This window comes from Eublepharis macularius, chromosome 15, assembly GCF_028583425.1.
Source record: "Eublepharis macularius isolate TG4126 chromosome 15, MPM_Emac_v1.0, whole genome shotgun sequence".
NCBI lineage: Eukaryota > Metazoa > Chordata > Lepidosauria > Squamata > Eublepharidae > Eublepharis > Eublepharis macularius.
The window spans coordinates 6,144,758-6,162,699 of record NC_072804.1 but is presented as its reverse complement, the minus strand read 5'-3'; the positions used below and the strand labels follow the sequence as shown (position 1 = coordinate 6,162,699).

Below are 17,942 nucleotides of genomic sequence, written 5' to 3'. Positions count from 1 at the left end.
ACACAACTTTAAAGTAGGAGCACTGAATGTTCCCTGTTTACCCAGCGGGGACAGATACTTCCTGCAATACCTCCTCCCCCACAAAGAAATAACAACAACAATAATAATAACATTCAATTTATATACCGCTCTTCAGGGCGACTTAACACCCACTCAGAGTGGTTTACAAAGTGTGTTATTGTTATCCTCACAACAAAACACCCTGTGAGGTGGGTGGGGCTGAGAGAGTTCCTAGAAGCTGTGACTAACCCAAGATCACCCAGGTGGCTTCAAGTGGAAGAGTAGGGAATCAAACCCGGTTCTCCAGATTAGAGTCCCGCGCTCTTAACCGCTGCACCAAACTGATGGGGAAAAGAAGAGTGGGGAGCCCCCAGGTCTCTTACAACCACTAGAGGCCCCCTCAGCCGTGACCTTGGTCTAACATCTCCAATGGGGAATCAAACCTGGTTCTCCCGATTAGAGTCCCGCCGCTCTGTCTTAACCACTACACCAAACTGGCTCCAATATGAATGTTCATTCTGGCACATTCTCTCTCTCTCTCTCTCTCTCTCTCTCTCTCTCTCTCTCTCTCTCTCTCTCTCTCTCTCACACACACACACACACACACACACACACACACACACACACACACACAGAGGTATAGATATACTCAGTTTTCTGGACATGGTATGTAGTATACTCATAGTTGTCCCTCCATAACTTATGTTTTGCTGTACTGCTGTTTGCACTTTGGGGAGGTTTTTTCTAAGACTTACTGAAACCTGCAATCACAAGTTGAGATTATTTCATGACAGAAAAAATAAATGTGTATATTGCTGGCAATGATAGTACTGCAATACCACTTCTAACTCCCTGCAAAGCTGTCACCTATGCATGCCCTGCCTTTTGAACAAAGTGAGGTGTCAGCAGAAGTCTTTTCAGTGTCTCTCCTACTCAATCCAGGGCTCCTGCATGTTCTCACAGTGGGACTCCCTCAGTAAACTTCCTTTTCCCTGTTCACTTAATTATCTGGTGAGCTCAGTTTGGCATTCATAATGGGGCAAACAGGGAAGCAAGAGATGAATTAGTAGTAATGTTCAAGACTTCAATGGACAAATAAATTAAGTTTGTAATGGCTTGGTGATGGAGACTTATTTGAAACATTCAGTTTAATCTGGCATGAATGTGTGCCAGCACTTTTGTAGAAGGTGGAGGTTCACAGGGGAAAGCTAAGATGGCAGGGAGTCCTTACTAGACATGGGCACGAACCAAAAGAATTTACTGAACCAGAGGATCATGGTTCGGTGCAGACCACGATCCCGAATTCCCGAACAGCAACCAACATCTCCTGTTCCCGAACCGTGGATCATGGATCGTGGATCGTGGAGGGCACAGCCGAGGTGCCCACTGAGCTTGGCCCCAGAGCCAGGCAGCGGCCCTGGAACCAGAGGAGATAGATCCCCATCCACCAAAGCCAAGCACAATTGTATTCTCTCAGTCTCTCTCTCCAAAGGCTAGCAAGTGGCAAGCAAGAGCTCTGTCCCACTCCACTGCTAGCAGAAAGTGAAACCCAGCCTGGGAGCCCATGGCTATTTATAAGCATGGGTCCCATTCAGCAACACAGGAGGTCTGTGTTTGGCCATCAGAGCTGCCTATCAGGGTTTGCAGGGATGAGATTGGAGTGCCCATGGCTACAGAGCACCCCCTTCCCCCTCCCTCACCTGGGTGTCTTCTCCCAACTTGTAACTGCTTTGCTGCTCCGTGGTTGGAAGGAAGCCCTGCTGATCAAGGCTTCCATTTGGGTTTCCAGGGCGACAGAAGGAGGGCAAACAGAGCTCAGGCATTCCCCTGGCTCTGTTGCCAGGGGAATAGATTGCTGGCTCCTGAGTGTCTGGATTCCCGAACCGAGCCTGAACTCCATGATCCAGGCCTCTCCTGACCGCTGGATCATTGGCTGTGGACAATCACGATCCACCGGGTCATGATCGCGCGATCACCATTTTCGTGGGGTTTTGGCGTTCGTAATGCGGTTCGTGCCCATCTCTAGTTCTTACTGCAAATTCAGTGGTAGCCCAGAACATGCTTTGGCTACAGAGACTATGACTTAAGGGAGGATCTTGGAAGTGGAACAATAGGGGTTTTCCCCTATTTATTTATTGACAATGTAGAAAAGAACAAACAAAAAGGAGCTGAGAAGTTTTTCCATTATTTATTGACAATGCAAAAAAGAAGTGATGTTTTCTTGGAGGGGGACTAAGAGGCTAAGTGAAATCTCTTCAAAAAAATTGATATCCAGTTAGAACATGCTGTGATGAGGAATTAGGGAATCTGATGAAGTTTCTGTCAGGGATGGGCAAAGAAATGGATATGGGTCCCCTTCTACTTATGATGGGTCCCCTTCTACTTATGCAGTGTGGTGATTTTATGGTCCAGTTCAAAGGGACCAGAAAATCCTCTTTGCATGGGAGAGGAGTAATGTTAATGTGCCCTTCTACACATGTGCACTTCCCTTTTCTCTGCAACATGTGTAATCAAAGTGTGAGCTGGTGCATCATAACAAATCTGTAATTCTGAATGTGAATACTCAGAGAACCTGAAGTTTATCCAAAACAAATTGATGTCCATATTTAGGACATGACAGCAGAAGCTCAATTACTGTGTGATCATTTCTTGCATTTACTCTTCTTAATACTGATAATCCATCACCACGCTTTCCTAATCGATTTCAGGGGTGTCCACAGTCTTGGGGAGGCTGGTGCTGGCAATAATCCCTGTACAGTGTTATGTGACAGCCATGTGGCAATGCAGCCCTTACTGCTGTGACTCCCAGCGCCATGGCTCCCAGTGACAGTCCATGGAGCCCAAACGGTGCCCCCATGCTTACAATGACCTGGCTAGAAAAATACACAGCCAAGCTGGAAGAGAGGTCACGTTGCCACTGGCATGGAGGGGCTCCACCAAGGAGATGCAGGCTTTAAAGGAGAGCAGCAAAGGAGGCAGGGATGCATGTCAGTGGAGCAGGTGGTCCAAAAGCAGGGCAAGAGTGGCTGCACATGTTGGGGCCGACAGAAGAGCCGACAAACCTGGGCTGAGAGAATGTAGCCAAGCTGAGGGAGCAGGTGGCCCAAGGAGACGGAGGCATCACAGCTCACAAGACCAGCAAGGCATCGACCAGCCCAGCTCTATTCTTTGCCCCTTGCTCATTGCTCTTTGGGAGGACATGGGTGAAGGAGCCACTGGGGGATTAGGAAGCAGGCACGCCATGAAGCAGGGCTGGGGCGGAGCTCTCAGGTCTACCTCTAACTACAGAAAAGGTTCCCTGACTTTGAGCTCTTGGGGGAAATGTGTCAATGCCACTTGGGGAGGTTAGTAGTGGCACTAATCCCTGTCATGAGACCACCATTGGGAAGGATGGCGGAGTTCCAACTGAGTTCTGCCTAAAGCAAAGTTCTGAAGTTTAATTTAGAGGCTCATGCTTCGGTGATGCAGCCAAGGAATTCCAAGATAGGCAGAAAAAAATTCAACAAGACTAGCAGAACTTGTGTTTTATTTTTCACACTGATAGCAATGCTTTCTAGTATCTGACAAAAGGAGTTTTGGTTCTCAAAAGCTCAATTCCTGGAAATCTTTTTGGTCTTTAAGGTGCAACTTGATTCATATCTTGCTTTTCTGCAACAGACCGACATGGCTACCCACCTGAAAGAGTTTCTAGGTAATCAAATATATTGCCTTGCATTAATTAAAGTCATCACTTTGAAAATGCACAGTTCTGGAAAGCCATTGAAAGACGTGAGTAGAAAGTGTGGTTAATGACACTTTCCTTTTACAATTATTATTCAGACAGCAGATAATTTAGAACTGCTATTGCATTTGCTCTCCAAGGCTACATTTCCTGCCATAGTTGGCCAAAAAAATGTTCGCAACAATTCTCCTGTGAATTACTTAGATCTCAAATGCGCTTCCCCATCCAGCCTCTACTGTAGAAGGAAAGATGAACATGCACTTGCTGTATTGAATTTTTGAAGAAGTTAATAATTGTGTGAAGGTTGAGAAAGAAACTCTGAGGACAGAACCATAAATAATATAAAGGTACCAAGAGGTAGAGTGGTTTTCTGAACCCCACATAACAAGATGGTTCCAATTAGCCTGCTTCCTCTTCAGTGTGTTTTATATTCTTCAGGGTGGGAGTTCCTACTTTAACTTTTAAAGACTGGTGTGAATATTCTGCGTTGAAACCAAACTTTCCAAGCACTGTTTAATAGTGGTGTAACTTGCTTAGAGTTGCTGCTACTGGAATATGATCCTAATTAAATGTGGGTGTTTCTTCTCGGGTTAAGTGTCTTGGGCGTTTCAAGAGAAGGCAAGAGTTCAAATAACTCGGTAGCATTTCTGTGTGCACATGTGCACTTCCTTAGGTGTCATCAGGTTTCATGTAAAACTAAATTTAAAACAAATATCTTTTCTTCAGAAAAGTGGCCATGTACTAGGGTTGCCAGCCTCCAGGTGGTGGCTGGAGATCTCATGGAATTACAACTGATCTCCAGGCCACAGAGATCAGTTCCCCTGGAGAAAATGGCTGCTTTGGAGGGTAGACTCTATGCCATTATACCCCATTGAGGCCTCTCCCCTCCCCAAACTCCTCTCTTTCTAGGCTCCACCCCCAAAATCTCCAGGAATTTCCCAACCTGGACCTGGCAACCTACCATGTACACTCTTTTGAGGCTTTCCTCTGGAAGTCAACTGAGTCTTCCAGGAATTGTGCAGTTCATAAAGATCCTGCAAAGGGTGCTTGGCTACAGCAGAGGTGCCCAACTTTTTTGAGACCTGGGGGTACTTTTAGAGTTCTGATCAGGATGGTGGACACAACCACAAAAAGGCTGCCACGGGGGGTGGAGCCAACCCAAAATGTCAGGAAGTGAGGTTACACATAATTCTAGTAACACTTCTTCAATATTTCAGGCAGAAGCAGTGTTTAACAGGGTGTCTTTTAGAATGAACATATTGTTCTTTTTTTAAAAAAAAATATTAATGCAAAACACAAAAATAGAAAGAAAGAAAACACACACACACAAGTCCTGGCAACAAATACACTATTGGCAAATCTATACATGCATCAGTTTCCAAATATCTAAAAAGAAGTCCATAGGTAATTGCTGTCTACATTTGATAAAGTTCAAATGTTGATCAGTTTATAAGGGCCTCTAGTCAATGAATTACAGGAAGTAGGCTTTTGTCTTTCCAGTGTTGTAGTATAAGTCTTTTAGTGACTATAAGGTCATGAAAGGTCCATTCCATTAACCATCAATTAGGTTCCAAGGCAAATAGTTTAAAAGTACATCAACATCAAAAATAAATGAGCATTCTAATACAAAATTAATAAGGGTAATGACTTCCTCCCCAAAGGGCTGAATGACTGGACATTGTCCAAAGCATATGCTTAAAAGAAGTGTCCTATAAATTACACCACCAGCAATGAGACAATGTACACCACATGAAAATCCTTGCTCAGTACTGAAGCTCACTAGTAAAAAGAAGTTGTGGTGTCCAATATACTCTAAACATAATTTTCTGCTGAATAAGTCGCAGCTTAAGATCCACAGCACAACAGGAATATGTAGAGTTGCCAGGAGGACCCGTCACTCCCCCAGTGGGGCACTGGGACATTGGCGCCCACCTCTCTCTCTCAGTATCTTCTCTTGCATGCGTGCGCAGCACACACACACTCCCTGCAAGCATGACGATGTCACTTCCAGGAAGTGACATCATTCCATGGGTCAAAGGGTGGCCTGGGCACCCTTTGACCTGGGGCTCAATCACCTCAAGCGGATGAATTGCCCTGCTGCGAGACACGATTCAGCCCAAAATGAGCCCACTGTGGGGCATGAATCGGGCCGCTGTGGGCACAAGGGTGCTCCGTGCCACCTGGGGGTGCGCCACACCAACCAGGGAGGCATGCCTTGCCACCTGAGGGGGGTGCCCTGGGGGCACACCCCCTCACTGGCCAGGTAAGTGGGGGCAGGGGGGAAGGTGGGAGCAGGGGATCCTCCACCCCATTCCAGGGAATGGCACCTCTAGGCATATGGTTTAAAGCCTTATTCCATTACTTGGGCAGAATTGGACACACTAGCTCATTATTCCATCCATCTCTGAGACTCTGTGTATCATATTTAATGACCAACATCAAATATTTATACACAAATATTGTAGGTTTCATTTTTTGTATTGATTCAATAAGAGTTTCCAAAAGTGGGGGAGATTTTGAAGCGCTCAAAGCTGCTGGGCTATATATGTGCACCAACAAATGTTGCAATTGTAAATATTACCATTCAGCAGAAGTTGGCAGAAGTTGGCAGATCATATCTAGACCTCAGTTGAGAAAATGACAAAAACTCATCATCATAGCGTATCAATTGATCTAAAGTAAAAATTCCCTTGTCTGTCCAAGCCTTCCATAAAAAAAAAAATCTTCCCAATTTTTATATCTGGATTGGCTGATAATGGCAGTTCAGCATGTGACAATGGGTCAAATTGATATTATGATGATATTATGTACTATACTTCTCTATCTACAAAAATTGCAGGAGGAACAAGATCCATTTTAACATAAGTAGGCCCTAATGCATTCCACTTTAAAAAGTGCCTCCAAAAAAGAGATTCCAAGATGGATAATCCAATTGAGGAGTAATTCCAATAATTTGTATGTGTTAACAAATATGCCTGATAAGCACTAAGGTCTAGAAAACCAAATCCTCCTTCATTAATTGAAAGTTGCATCCTCTTTAAAGAAATCTTAGGTGGTGATGAACCCTGGATAAATTTCCAAAACAAAGTATTTATTTTATGAATATATCTACATGGTATATGAAAAGGGATTGCAAGCAAAACATTTATAATTTGAGATACAATGTTCTGTGGTGGCAGCTGCTGCCAAACATTTTTAAAAATCTGCACAGCCAATCAGATCTTCAATGGCCAATTGAAGCTTCCGGGTAAAAGCTCCACCTGGCCCCACCTCCCTTTCTACAACCTCTTGTCGTATGCCAGGAAAGGTGACACCAGGTGCCAGGTTGGCAACTCCTGGACTGGAGGAACAAGAGAAATGTGCATATACATAAGTCACAACTTTTTTTGAACCTTACTTTTTAACACACTTAAAAATATTGTGCACGATTCTGCCTGTTTTTCTGCTGGTGAAAAAGGAAGGAGTGGGGATTGCCTTTGACTCCCAGAATGCCTACGTCAGGGACGGTGGGGTCTACATGGGCAAAAGCCACGTGGTCTGAGGGTCGTAATAGGGAGGAGACTTGGCGGACAGAGTGAAAAAGCTGGCTGGATCTGACTCATTGTCCATATGTAGCTTTTGATTATAGCCACTGTACGTGGTCCCTTCGCAGACTTTGTTCGGGTGGGGAAAAACACGCTTGGATTAGTATTTCCCTCCCCCCGCCCCCCGCCGCCCATGCATATCCATTGTAATATATATACAATGGGTTAGAGAGAGAGAGAGAGAGAGAGAGAGAGAGAGAAGGATATGGACAGATGTCCTGCATTTGACAGACAGAAAACATATTCACATATGCTTATTCATAAATTACACCAAATGTGTGAAAGAGAGGGATGGCAAGTATGATTCCTCCTTTTTCTATATTCAGTGGCCCCAGATTGTAAATTGTGAAAAGTCCATATATCTTGCATACAGTTCCCAATAAAATGCTTATTACTGACTGTTTTCAGTTAAGTGCATTTACAGTGCAATCCTAAGCAGAGTTATGCCAGTCTAAGCCTGTTGAAGTCAATGGGCTTAGACTGCAGTAACTCTTCTTAGAGTTGCACTGCTAGTCATTATCAGGGCACCATAGCGGGCTGTCGCAGGGATTGCAAATGTTTCAGCACATTGATCGCTCTCTGGATTGATTGTGGCTTCTCAGTGCCTTGTGTCACCTGGTGTCATATATCACCACTCTTGATCACTTGCTTCTCAAGCCAAAAGCCATCCAATACCTTTGCATCTCTCCCTCTCCCCCCATTCCCCCCAAAGCACTTCATGTCAGGCTGCACTTCTCTGGCCTTTTTTGAATGTTCCACTTAATTGGGTCAAACATACTACACTCATTTACAGTGTGTTTAAAATATTCTTCTGACTCAAAGCAGCTGGCAAAGAAAGACAAACACAATGACAATCATAAACAAAAACAACCACCACCAGCTAAAAGAAAGAGACACACTACAACTTCTTATCTGGCTGGGATCCACTGGACCAGTTCCCTCAAGCCACGTCTGCAAGCCCTGAGCTAAGAGTTAAGAGCCAACAGCCCTTTGGCTTTTGGGCTTCAGCTCATTACCAAAAGGTTTGCATTTTTGGCCACGTCTAGTCTTAAATACCTGTTATAGGAAGGGAAACACATTCCGCCCAGATTGTAGAACTGTTTCCAAAGTTACATTCCCTGCTAGAAAAACCACTGGCATACCTAGGCTTAAGTACTTGCAACAGAAAGGAAAACAGAATCTAAGCCAAGATCTTTCTAGCTGTTAGAGGAATTTCCCAAGGTCCTTTTCGTCTATAACAAGCCATGTGTTATGGCTAGTGATGAGCACAAATCGAATTACAACCCCAAAAATGCATGAACCAGGCTGGTTCGTGGTTTGCAAACCAGTGGTTCGTGGAAGCTCATTTCCACGAACTTCCACAAACTGGTCTACTGGTTCTTTTGGGTCATAAAGGGGCAGTTTAAATGGCCATTTACCCAGGAAAATGGCCATATAAACTGTTCCTGTGGCTTGCAAGCGACAGGTCCCTTTAAACTACCCAAACCCCAGTTAGTGCCAGTTTGTGGTTCCTGGTTCATGAAAACCCACGAACCACGAACCTCATGGTTTGGTTTTTTTGTGGTTTGTGCTCATCTCTAGTCATGACACATTAACAGAATTAGCTCCAACCAGCTTTACACAGTATCTATGCTTTGAATTGTATAATCAACTCAAGAAGACTTGGGAGAATATTAGGCCTGCATTTTTTTTCCAAAACAAAAATATCTCCTTTCCAAAGTAATCAAGTCAGAGGTCATCTCACATGGGAATAAATGAAGAGATAAAAATAGTAGGAATCATTGCAGAACACTAGCAATAGCAAGAACTGACAGTGTAACAAGAATAATAGACTTTACCTAATTTACTACTTATTCTTAACTTTCTGTGATTTACATTACTGTGTTTGAAATGGTGTGTGTGTATATAAAATCTTAAATTAGCCAAGCACAGTTAACAGTAGAAAGTAATTCCAAAAAAGGGTATAATCATAGTCTTTCTCCTTCCTTAAGAGAATCATGCTTCCAATGGGAATCTGAGAATATTCTGATAGAGAGGCTGGGAGCCACTCTTAATTTCTTTCTCCACAGGCTTGGTGTGCCATGGAGATCAAAGTTACACCTTCTACCACATTCACAGTAGTTTTATTAGAAACTCAATACAAGTTGGTATTGTTTAATTCAAAACTCAGTAGTGATCCAAAATTATGCTCTCCCTCTGAAGGAGGGTGGTGTCATTGCCTATTTGATTTAACTATTTTCAGAGAAAAACCTAGGCACACAATCTACCCAGTGTTCTTTTGTGACACAAGAGAAGGAGAGTAGCTGGAGAAGGAGCTTTGGCTGTTGGGAGCAGCTATCAGCGCTTGCACTTGAGCACCACCCAGGTGGAGGTGGCACCCTAGGGAGAGTGAACATCACTGGTCATGGCCCTGTGCTGATGGGGTGAGGGCTGTCAAGCCCCCAGTTGGAGTAGGGAATCCCTGGCCCCAAGCTCCTGTTGCCTGCCACACTCCAAGAAGCAGTGTGGGGAGGATTTAAAAATTATCATCTGAAGCATGATGATGTCACTTCAGGGAAAACCCAGAAGCAACAGTGGTAGCTCTAGGAAGCACCAGAAACTTTATGGTTTTACCAAACTCTATGATAAAACCATAGAGTTTCTGGCAATTCCTAGAGCTACTGCCTAGCAATCCTAAGGGGTGGGTCTGGCAGGTATTTATCCTGGCCATGGGAGGAGTTGTAGTGCTGATAGGCCTACAGAGGCAGTTAGTCCATCAGAGGACTGATGGACATGTAAGCAATAAGAAGAGGTTGACAGGAATAATGACCTGTGGGAAAATCCTTCCTCTTAACACACACGTTTGCCCCTTCCCAACAGTAAAACAGGATTTTTGGCGCGAACTCGTCCTGAGCACATCTTACATATTTGTGCTATCAAGTCAAGGCACTGAGAAAACAAGAGATCAAAGTTGAGACATAGCAGTCCATGGGAGTGAGCAATATACACTGAAGCACTGAAAGCTCCCGAAGCCAGAAGCTTTCAGAAGCTCCCGGCTTCGGAGCTTTCAAAAGCATTGAATTTTTAATTTTTTTTTAATTAATTATGGGTATTGGAGTATTGTACATTTTGTGTATTTCGTTTTGGTTAATCAATAAAAGTTTTTTAAAAAAAGAAGCACTGAAAGTTTCTACAGTCCATTAGATAAGGCACCTGGAGCTTCAATAAGCCTGTGAAAGGAAACAGTTACGCCATTGGTAATGTGACATCAAGTTATAGTATTAGATAGTGGTTCAAAAACATTGGTTCAGAAATAATAGGTCAGGAAGAAGCATTGGTTCAGCAACGACAGGTCAACATTAAGTAGTTGCATGGATGGAGCCCAGACATGACACTGAGGTGGATCCAGCTCCTGAGGCAGGCTTTAAAAGAGGTCACCTGAAGACGCTTGAGGCTGAACTAGATCAGAGGTGTAAGTCCTAGGGAATGAGGGAGTGGCGCAACTTCCTGGCTCTCATAGGGGTGCAAGAATGTAGCCGAGAGCTAGAAATAAAGGACACAGCCTAACCTACCCATGTCTCTGGCATATTTTGATAAGAGAGGCCTTCTCCGCATGCAGCCAAGTGGTCTTCCACCAACTTGCTGCAGTCGTGTCTGTGCCCCATCCATGCCATTATTTGATGCTGACCTGTTATTCTGAACCAGTGTTTAATGCCGTACTTCGATGCCATATTGCCAATGCCATAACTGCTTTGCTTTCACTGGTTTATTGAAGCTGCAGGTACCTTATCTAATAGCTTCGGGAGCTCTCAGTGCTTCTGACCTTGTACACTGCTCGCTCCCATGAATTACTGTTTCAACTTTAATCTCCTACTTTCTCAGTGTCTAGACCTGATAGTTAAAATATGTGAGAAGTTTCCAGGATGGGTTCGTGCCAAAAGTTATATTTTGCTGATGGGAAGGGGGGGGGGGGAGAGTAATTGTGTTCTTTAAGAGGAGTGGTTTTCACACATGTTGCCATTCCTGTCAACCTATTTTTACTGCTTAGTTGCTTACCTTGCTTCTAAGTAATCCTATGGACATATCTGTGGAAATGATCTGATTCCTGAATAAAACCTTTCAATCAGCTTACAGAACAAAGAATCAATAAGAGAACCAAAGAAGCACAATATAAATAACAACCCCCTTCCTTCCGGAAACAGCAGCGAGATAATTAAAGCAGCAAGATAATTAAAGCAGCAGTAAGTAAAAGAAAGAAATTACCTTAAATTTCAGAATCACTTGCACACACACACACCTGCCCAGGCCATAAACATCCTCACAAATTACGTTCACAAGGTTTGTTGAACATGATAAAAACATCCCTTTGTTTGAGAAAAATTCTCCCCTGCATAATGAAGAGGGTGACCAAAAATAAAATGCAAAGTCATCTCAGGATTGCATGCAGTGCCCCCTGCATGCTGAAGGATTTTGCTAAAAAGTTTCACTCCTCACCTGTTCGTGGCAATCCCTTTGGGTGTCAGAGTTCAGTGAATACACATCACAAGCGGCAGTTATTTCTTTAGGGCTGCCTGGACATTTTGAATAAACACAAATCTACAATACTAATCAATGGATTTACAGTCCCCTTGGAAGCTAGCCATGTCAGCTGTGGCCCTGTGCAGATTTGAAGGCTTTATTAAGTCAGCTGGCTAAACACCCCATCTCACAGCATTAAATTTTATGACAAAAGAGGGAGAGAGACAGAACTATTTTCTTTTTTCTCCCTTCCTCTTTCTCTGTTATCTCCCTTACATGGTCTTGCTTTGAAAACCACAAACAATGATTTTTAAAATACCCATGTTACTGGCAGCCATACTATTCTGTAACATTTATGGTCTCTATAAAATCTTACATCAGTTCACTCTTCCCTTGGAAGAGCTTTATGCCGGACGGCATCAGGGTTTCATGCAGAAAACTTCCGTGTCAGTCTTCATTCAAAAACTGCTGCACATCAGAACTGCAACCGGCAACTTCTCATATTCCCAGAGAGATTCTGTAATTGTACCCTAGAGGTGAAGACAGATGCAACCTACAGTGCAGTGGAAATTTTTAAAAAAGATGTGTACGCTGTATTGTGATGATCAAAGACACATGATCGAGTTCCCTACTCAGAATTCTCAATGTTTGTCCTTGAAAAACATTTCTAGGGAGGAGAATCAGGGAACAGTGTGTGTGTGTGTGTGTGTGTGTGTGTGTGTACGCACCACAGAAACTGTATCCCACTAAGGGTTCTGCCCGTTCCGTCCCCCCGGAACACTTAGGAGCTTTTGCTTTCATTGTCAGATTCACAGTCTTCACTGCCCCACACCCCCAGTGGGCTGAAACAGGGATACTTGCTACTGAAAGTTTGAATATCAGTGCTAGTAGGGTACAGCAAAGGGTGGGGGGAGGCATTGGCCTCCGTGTCCTACTTGGCCCTCCAGGACAACTGATGGGCCACTGAGTGAACAGAATGCTGGTCTTCATGGAATACTGGTCTGATCCGGCAGGGCAGCGCTCGTCTTCCTCTGGCTTAGTGAAAATCCCCATGGAAGGTTTATAGTTTCAGAAACTCCCACCTCTATGGGTGTTTTTCATACTGCACACTCATCGAGTGATGGTAGCAGTATCAGGTAATGCTATGCTTGAACAGATGGGCCATTACAGACCTGATCCACAGGCGGGACTGCCTTATCCCCTCACATCCCCTCTCCCTTGGAGTCAGATTGCACAATTAATTTCCAGCCTTGGCCCACCTAGAGGAATTAAGTAATATATGTTGTATGTGTGAACCAGCCTCACATCTCCTTTGAGCTTCAAGTGCAGGCTCTGTGCCCGTAGGTCACTCAAAGAGCACCAGACATTTAGAAGAAGGCTGTGTAGACCGACACCAAAGGTCCACACTGCAGGTTTAGATCACCAGTCTCGAAGTAGCCTTCAGCAAAAGGGGGCTTGTTTTGTGTTTTGTGTGTTCTTCTGTTGTTAAAAATGGCTTTCTCAAAGACCCTGCCTTCCCAGTGACATCCAGAATCTTTTCTTTTGCAGCCGTTTCGTAGAGTGACGTTTTCAGTTGTGACTCAGCCTCAGGACCCGCATCAAGGGTCACTGCAGAGTTGCTATGACAGCGGTCTGGAGGAGTCAGAAACACCAAGCAGTAAGAGTTCTTCAGGGCCGCGGCTGGGCGCCCTTCCACTCCCAGAGGACAACTACGAAAGGACTACGCCGGATGGCAGTGTTGGTGAGGCAGAGCATATGGAAAATGGTAGGGGCAAACACAACACACACACACACACACACACACACACTCGATTTACACGAGCAAGTCTGCATAAAATAGACTTGTCGAGAGGTCAGTGGGGAAACGAAGGCACGATAAAACAGCTGAAAGAGCATTATTCAGCCACATTGAAGCACTTGAATTCCTGTTGGTTTCAGTGGTGAGTAGCTTAACTATTCCGTTGCAATCATTGGGACTTCAGTGTGCTAAACTCTGACTTGGTTGTGCTTCTAATACTTTAATATAACTGGCCAGATGTACTAATTTAGAAAATAACCATATAATTAAAAAAAAAAACTTTGAACTTGGTTTTTTAAATCTCTAAGCATTACTGAGTGATTTGATACATTTAAAAACAATTGTCCCAGAGCTGGTGAAACCTATTTAAATATCCCTGAGAAAGACAGGAATGTTATCTTTTTTGTTTGTTTTTTGGTTCATGCTTTTATCAGCCTATTTTTATTACTTTAGGAATGGTCTATGTTCAGCATCAGCCAAAAGAAAACAGACATTACAGTTTCCCTCTAGATATTGTCTTTTTCCATAGATGCATGCACACAATTTTCAGCTTTGCTTACTTCAAAGATAAGTATTAGGGCAAGGGAGGAGGGGAGAATAACAAGCAAAGCAGTTATCTAAAAGGCTTGTGATACTGCAATATTTCATAGTCTGCTATGGAAAACCCAAAGACTCACAAGGGCAAGCATGAGTTAGTGGGAAATTCCAGTTCCAGTTGTACTCATCGGATGATAACCACTGGCAATAGATGCCGATATCAGGGATTTGAACTGTCTGCCTTTTATAGTAGACTTTTGATATCATATATGCACATAAAAGGAATATACTATATTGCCACATTCTGAAGGCATGGAAATTACCATTAAGAGGAAAAAAACTTTTCCTATTCTACTGTAGAAAATTCCATCAGAGTGTCTCAATTTGTGTTAATTGATATCAAGGACAAAATTGCATTGCATTTCCCACCACTGTTTTTAATTTTTCAGCAGATGGATTTTGTTTAATTTTACTAGTGGCTGACTGAATAAGAATTTCTTTCCCCTGTTTTTGTCAGATGCTTCAAGTGAAGTAGAAAGCAGTTCCCTTTCAAAATTTCCCGTTGATTCTGTTGAACAGATCTGGCCGATTTGCAGCTGCCCTCTCATTTTATTCCCCCAGAACTGAAGTCAGTTGTATTGATTTTGCTATTCTTTGGACTGAACCCCAAAAGTAGGTTATTGAATATCAGAATACAGGCGGATAGTTGCAAGTGAAACGATGTGTGTACCAATGACATTTGTGTAGATGTGAATGTGGGTGAATCTTGCTTCAAACCCTGCATAAGTTCAGTTATTTGGTTTTGTGCATTTGTTTGTTTCTTTTGGAGACTTATATTGCCAGTTAATGATTTTGTTGTGATTTCCCCCTTCCCAAAACGACATATTAATGCAGAATGTTTTGGTGGCAAAGGAGATGATGATGATGATGATGATGATGATGATGATAAATAACACATGCCAACTGATCCTCAAGGTCTCCTGCTCAGGGATGTTTCTTTGGGTAGTATGAGTTGCTCCTGGGGGGAGGTGACAAAATTCTCTCCATGTGTGAGAGCACTGGACTCATCACAGTGAATTTTCAGAGCATTTGTTGTGATTCATTTTTGTATCTTGTCACGAAGGCTTCCTCTTTAGGATTGCAGCTTGTCTTTCTCAAGGAACAGTGAAACCCAAGCCAGGGGTGCTCACATCATTTTTTTTTTTTTTTGCTTTCATCACAAACACCTCATACATACTGCAGTGCAGGAATGTAGGCTTGAGCTTACTATGATCTTGTCTATGGTGAAAATACTTCAACAGGGATACACTGGGTGTTACAGTTAAACTGCTTGCATATGAAGATATTGTGCGCCCTGCAAAACAGTGATTCAGATCTGAGCAATACTGCTTAAAGCCACTTTTGGATGATGAACATGATGCACAGAATACAATGTGCAATAAAGCTAATGGTCAGATAAGAGATATGGTAAATATAACAACACTTACCTATTTGTAGCAGTAGACTGGCAACTGACTGGATGGTGGGGGGGGGGGAGGAATAGGCTGCCACAGCTCTGAAATATCATAGAAAGAGAGGTGGTCCATGATTTTTTGGAAAAGGTGTACATAGGCAGCTTTATTGTTGAATGATACCCTTAGCTGATCAACTGCTTTCTAATGTCTGCTGTAGACATAATGGTGGGGGTGGGGAGACTATGATGTTTAACATACTATTTATCTACAACTATTATCCAATGCTTTCAGTCAGTTTAATACTGTAATTGGAAGCCTTATGAATGTAGCTATGATAAATGATCATCAATATATCTAATTCTCACATAGCTCTATCTGTGGATACTTAAATCCAGAGACTGAAGGCAGATGAGATAGGTTTTTCTACAAACCTGAGAAAAGCCCTAGATTTGCAGAAAAAATATGAAATCTTTTTTAAAAACCTTGAAGATTTAACCCCTTCTCCCAAGTAATAGAAACTGTGCTTGTACCTTTTAAGAGGTATCAGTTGCCATTGTGGGGGTTGATAGTCAAACACAACAATATTACCAGCTTTCAAACTAGAGATGGGCACGAACCGGGAAAAATCCAAACCGTGTGGTTCATGGTTCGTCGCATTTCATGACCACAAACCACAAACTTTCACGAATTTGCCCCAGTTCGCAAAACAGTTTGTTTGGTTCATGAAAACGTCACTTCCGGGGCAGCAAAAGGTGTGTGCTTCCAGTTTCCCCCTTTCAAATGCCTGCTGCTTTTCAGCTGATGGGAGGGGGATCCCCCATCAGCTGAAAAAAGCTGCCTGCATTTGAAAGCAGCAACAATTTCTTGCACCAAGAAAAGTGTTGCTGATTTCAAATGCCCCCTCCCATTTCAGCTGAGGGTAGAGGCATCCCCTTCTCATCAGCTGAAGTCATTTTTGCACCGGGACTTTAAAGCATTTCAGTATCTGTTCTGTTTCCTATGTTTGCAGGAGTTTGCTTGTTCCCTGCTGGCTTTAAAAGCCAGGAAAGGGTTAAATGGCTGCTTTCCCCTTCCTCCTTTGGGGTATGCACACACTCTTTTTTTCCCAAAGGCAAGAATGGGTTGTAACATTGTAACATTATAACATAGCAACGTTGTAACGTTGTAATGTTACTGCACATTCCTCCTGGCTTTAAAAACCAGGAAAGAGTTAAATGGCTGCTTTTTCCTTCTTCCTTTGGGGTATGCACACACTCATTTTTTCAAAGAATGTGTTGTAACATTGTAACATAGTGACATTGTAATGTTACTGCACATTCCTCCATTTAAAAGCCAGGAAAGGATTAAATATACCAGACAAGCCTCCCTGAATACAGAACTAATCAAGCAAAGTGGAACCCCACAATTCAGGAAAAGGAAATCATTATGCACAATGGTACAGAAGACTTGTATCGAAATAAAGTGAACAAATGCTCAATAAATATGCTGTAACAATAACATTAAATATCTTGTACAGACTATATGCAATGTACAAATCCCAATTGAAAATTTTTTTCCATGTACGTTCGTTCAGTTGTAGACAACGGTGATCAAGTTCATATATAAGTCCAACTACACCTTCTGATGTGTCTTTCTTTTTCTTCTAGGTGCGTGGACCCAGGGTGTTCTTGAGAAGATATGTATAGCTTATACAGGTAGATGAAAGACAGGTCAAAAATTACTGTTTTGAGTATCAGATTCTCCAGTATGAAACGTTTTTCTTGCTTCTTATAGGTGGATCCGGAAAAGACAGATCCACCTATCCTGTCTTTCATCTACCTGTATAAGCTATACATAACTTTTCAAGAACATGCTGGATCCACACCTAGAAGAAAAAGAAAGACACATCAGAAGGTGTAGTTGGACTTGATCGCTGTTGTCTATATTTGAACGAATGTACATGGAAAAATATTTTTCAGTTGGTATTTGTACATTGCATATAGTCTACATAAGATATTTAATGTAATTGTTACAGTATATTTATTGAGCACTTGTTCACTTTATTTCAATACAAGTCTTTTGTACCATTGTGCATAATAATGTCCTTTTCCTGAATTGTGGGGTTCCACTTTGCTTAATTAGGAAAGAATTAAATGGCTGCTTTTTCCTCTCTCCCAGGCATGTTTCAGTCTTTGCCAAAGAGAAAAAAAACTCCAAGTGTTTTGCACAACCATTTGGAGACAAAGTGGCAGGAAAGTTGCAAGGAGGGGATGAAACAGCAGCATTTTAACCTTTTCCTGGCTTGGCTTTAAAAAAAATAAATGAGAGTGGAACAAGCATGAAAAGTACATTTTGCCCCCAGAATTATAGTA

At 42.8% G+C, this 17,942-nt stretch overlaps 1 protein-coding gene across 2 annotated transcripts in view; it reads left to right on the top strand.

Annotated features, from left to right (window-relative positions):
- Positions 1-17,942, top strand: part of PCDH7 (protocadherin 7) — a 646,786-nt gene that overhangs the window by 295,413 nt on the left and 333,431 nt on the right. For both annotated transcript variants that reach the window (XM_054999687.1, XM_054999686.1), the window contains one exon: positions 13,351-13,567. In XM_054999687.1, the coding sequence (XP_054855662.1) occupies positions 13,351-13,567 (217 nt within the window). The remainder of the gene's footprint in view (positions 1-13,350; positions 13,568-17,942) is intronic.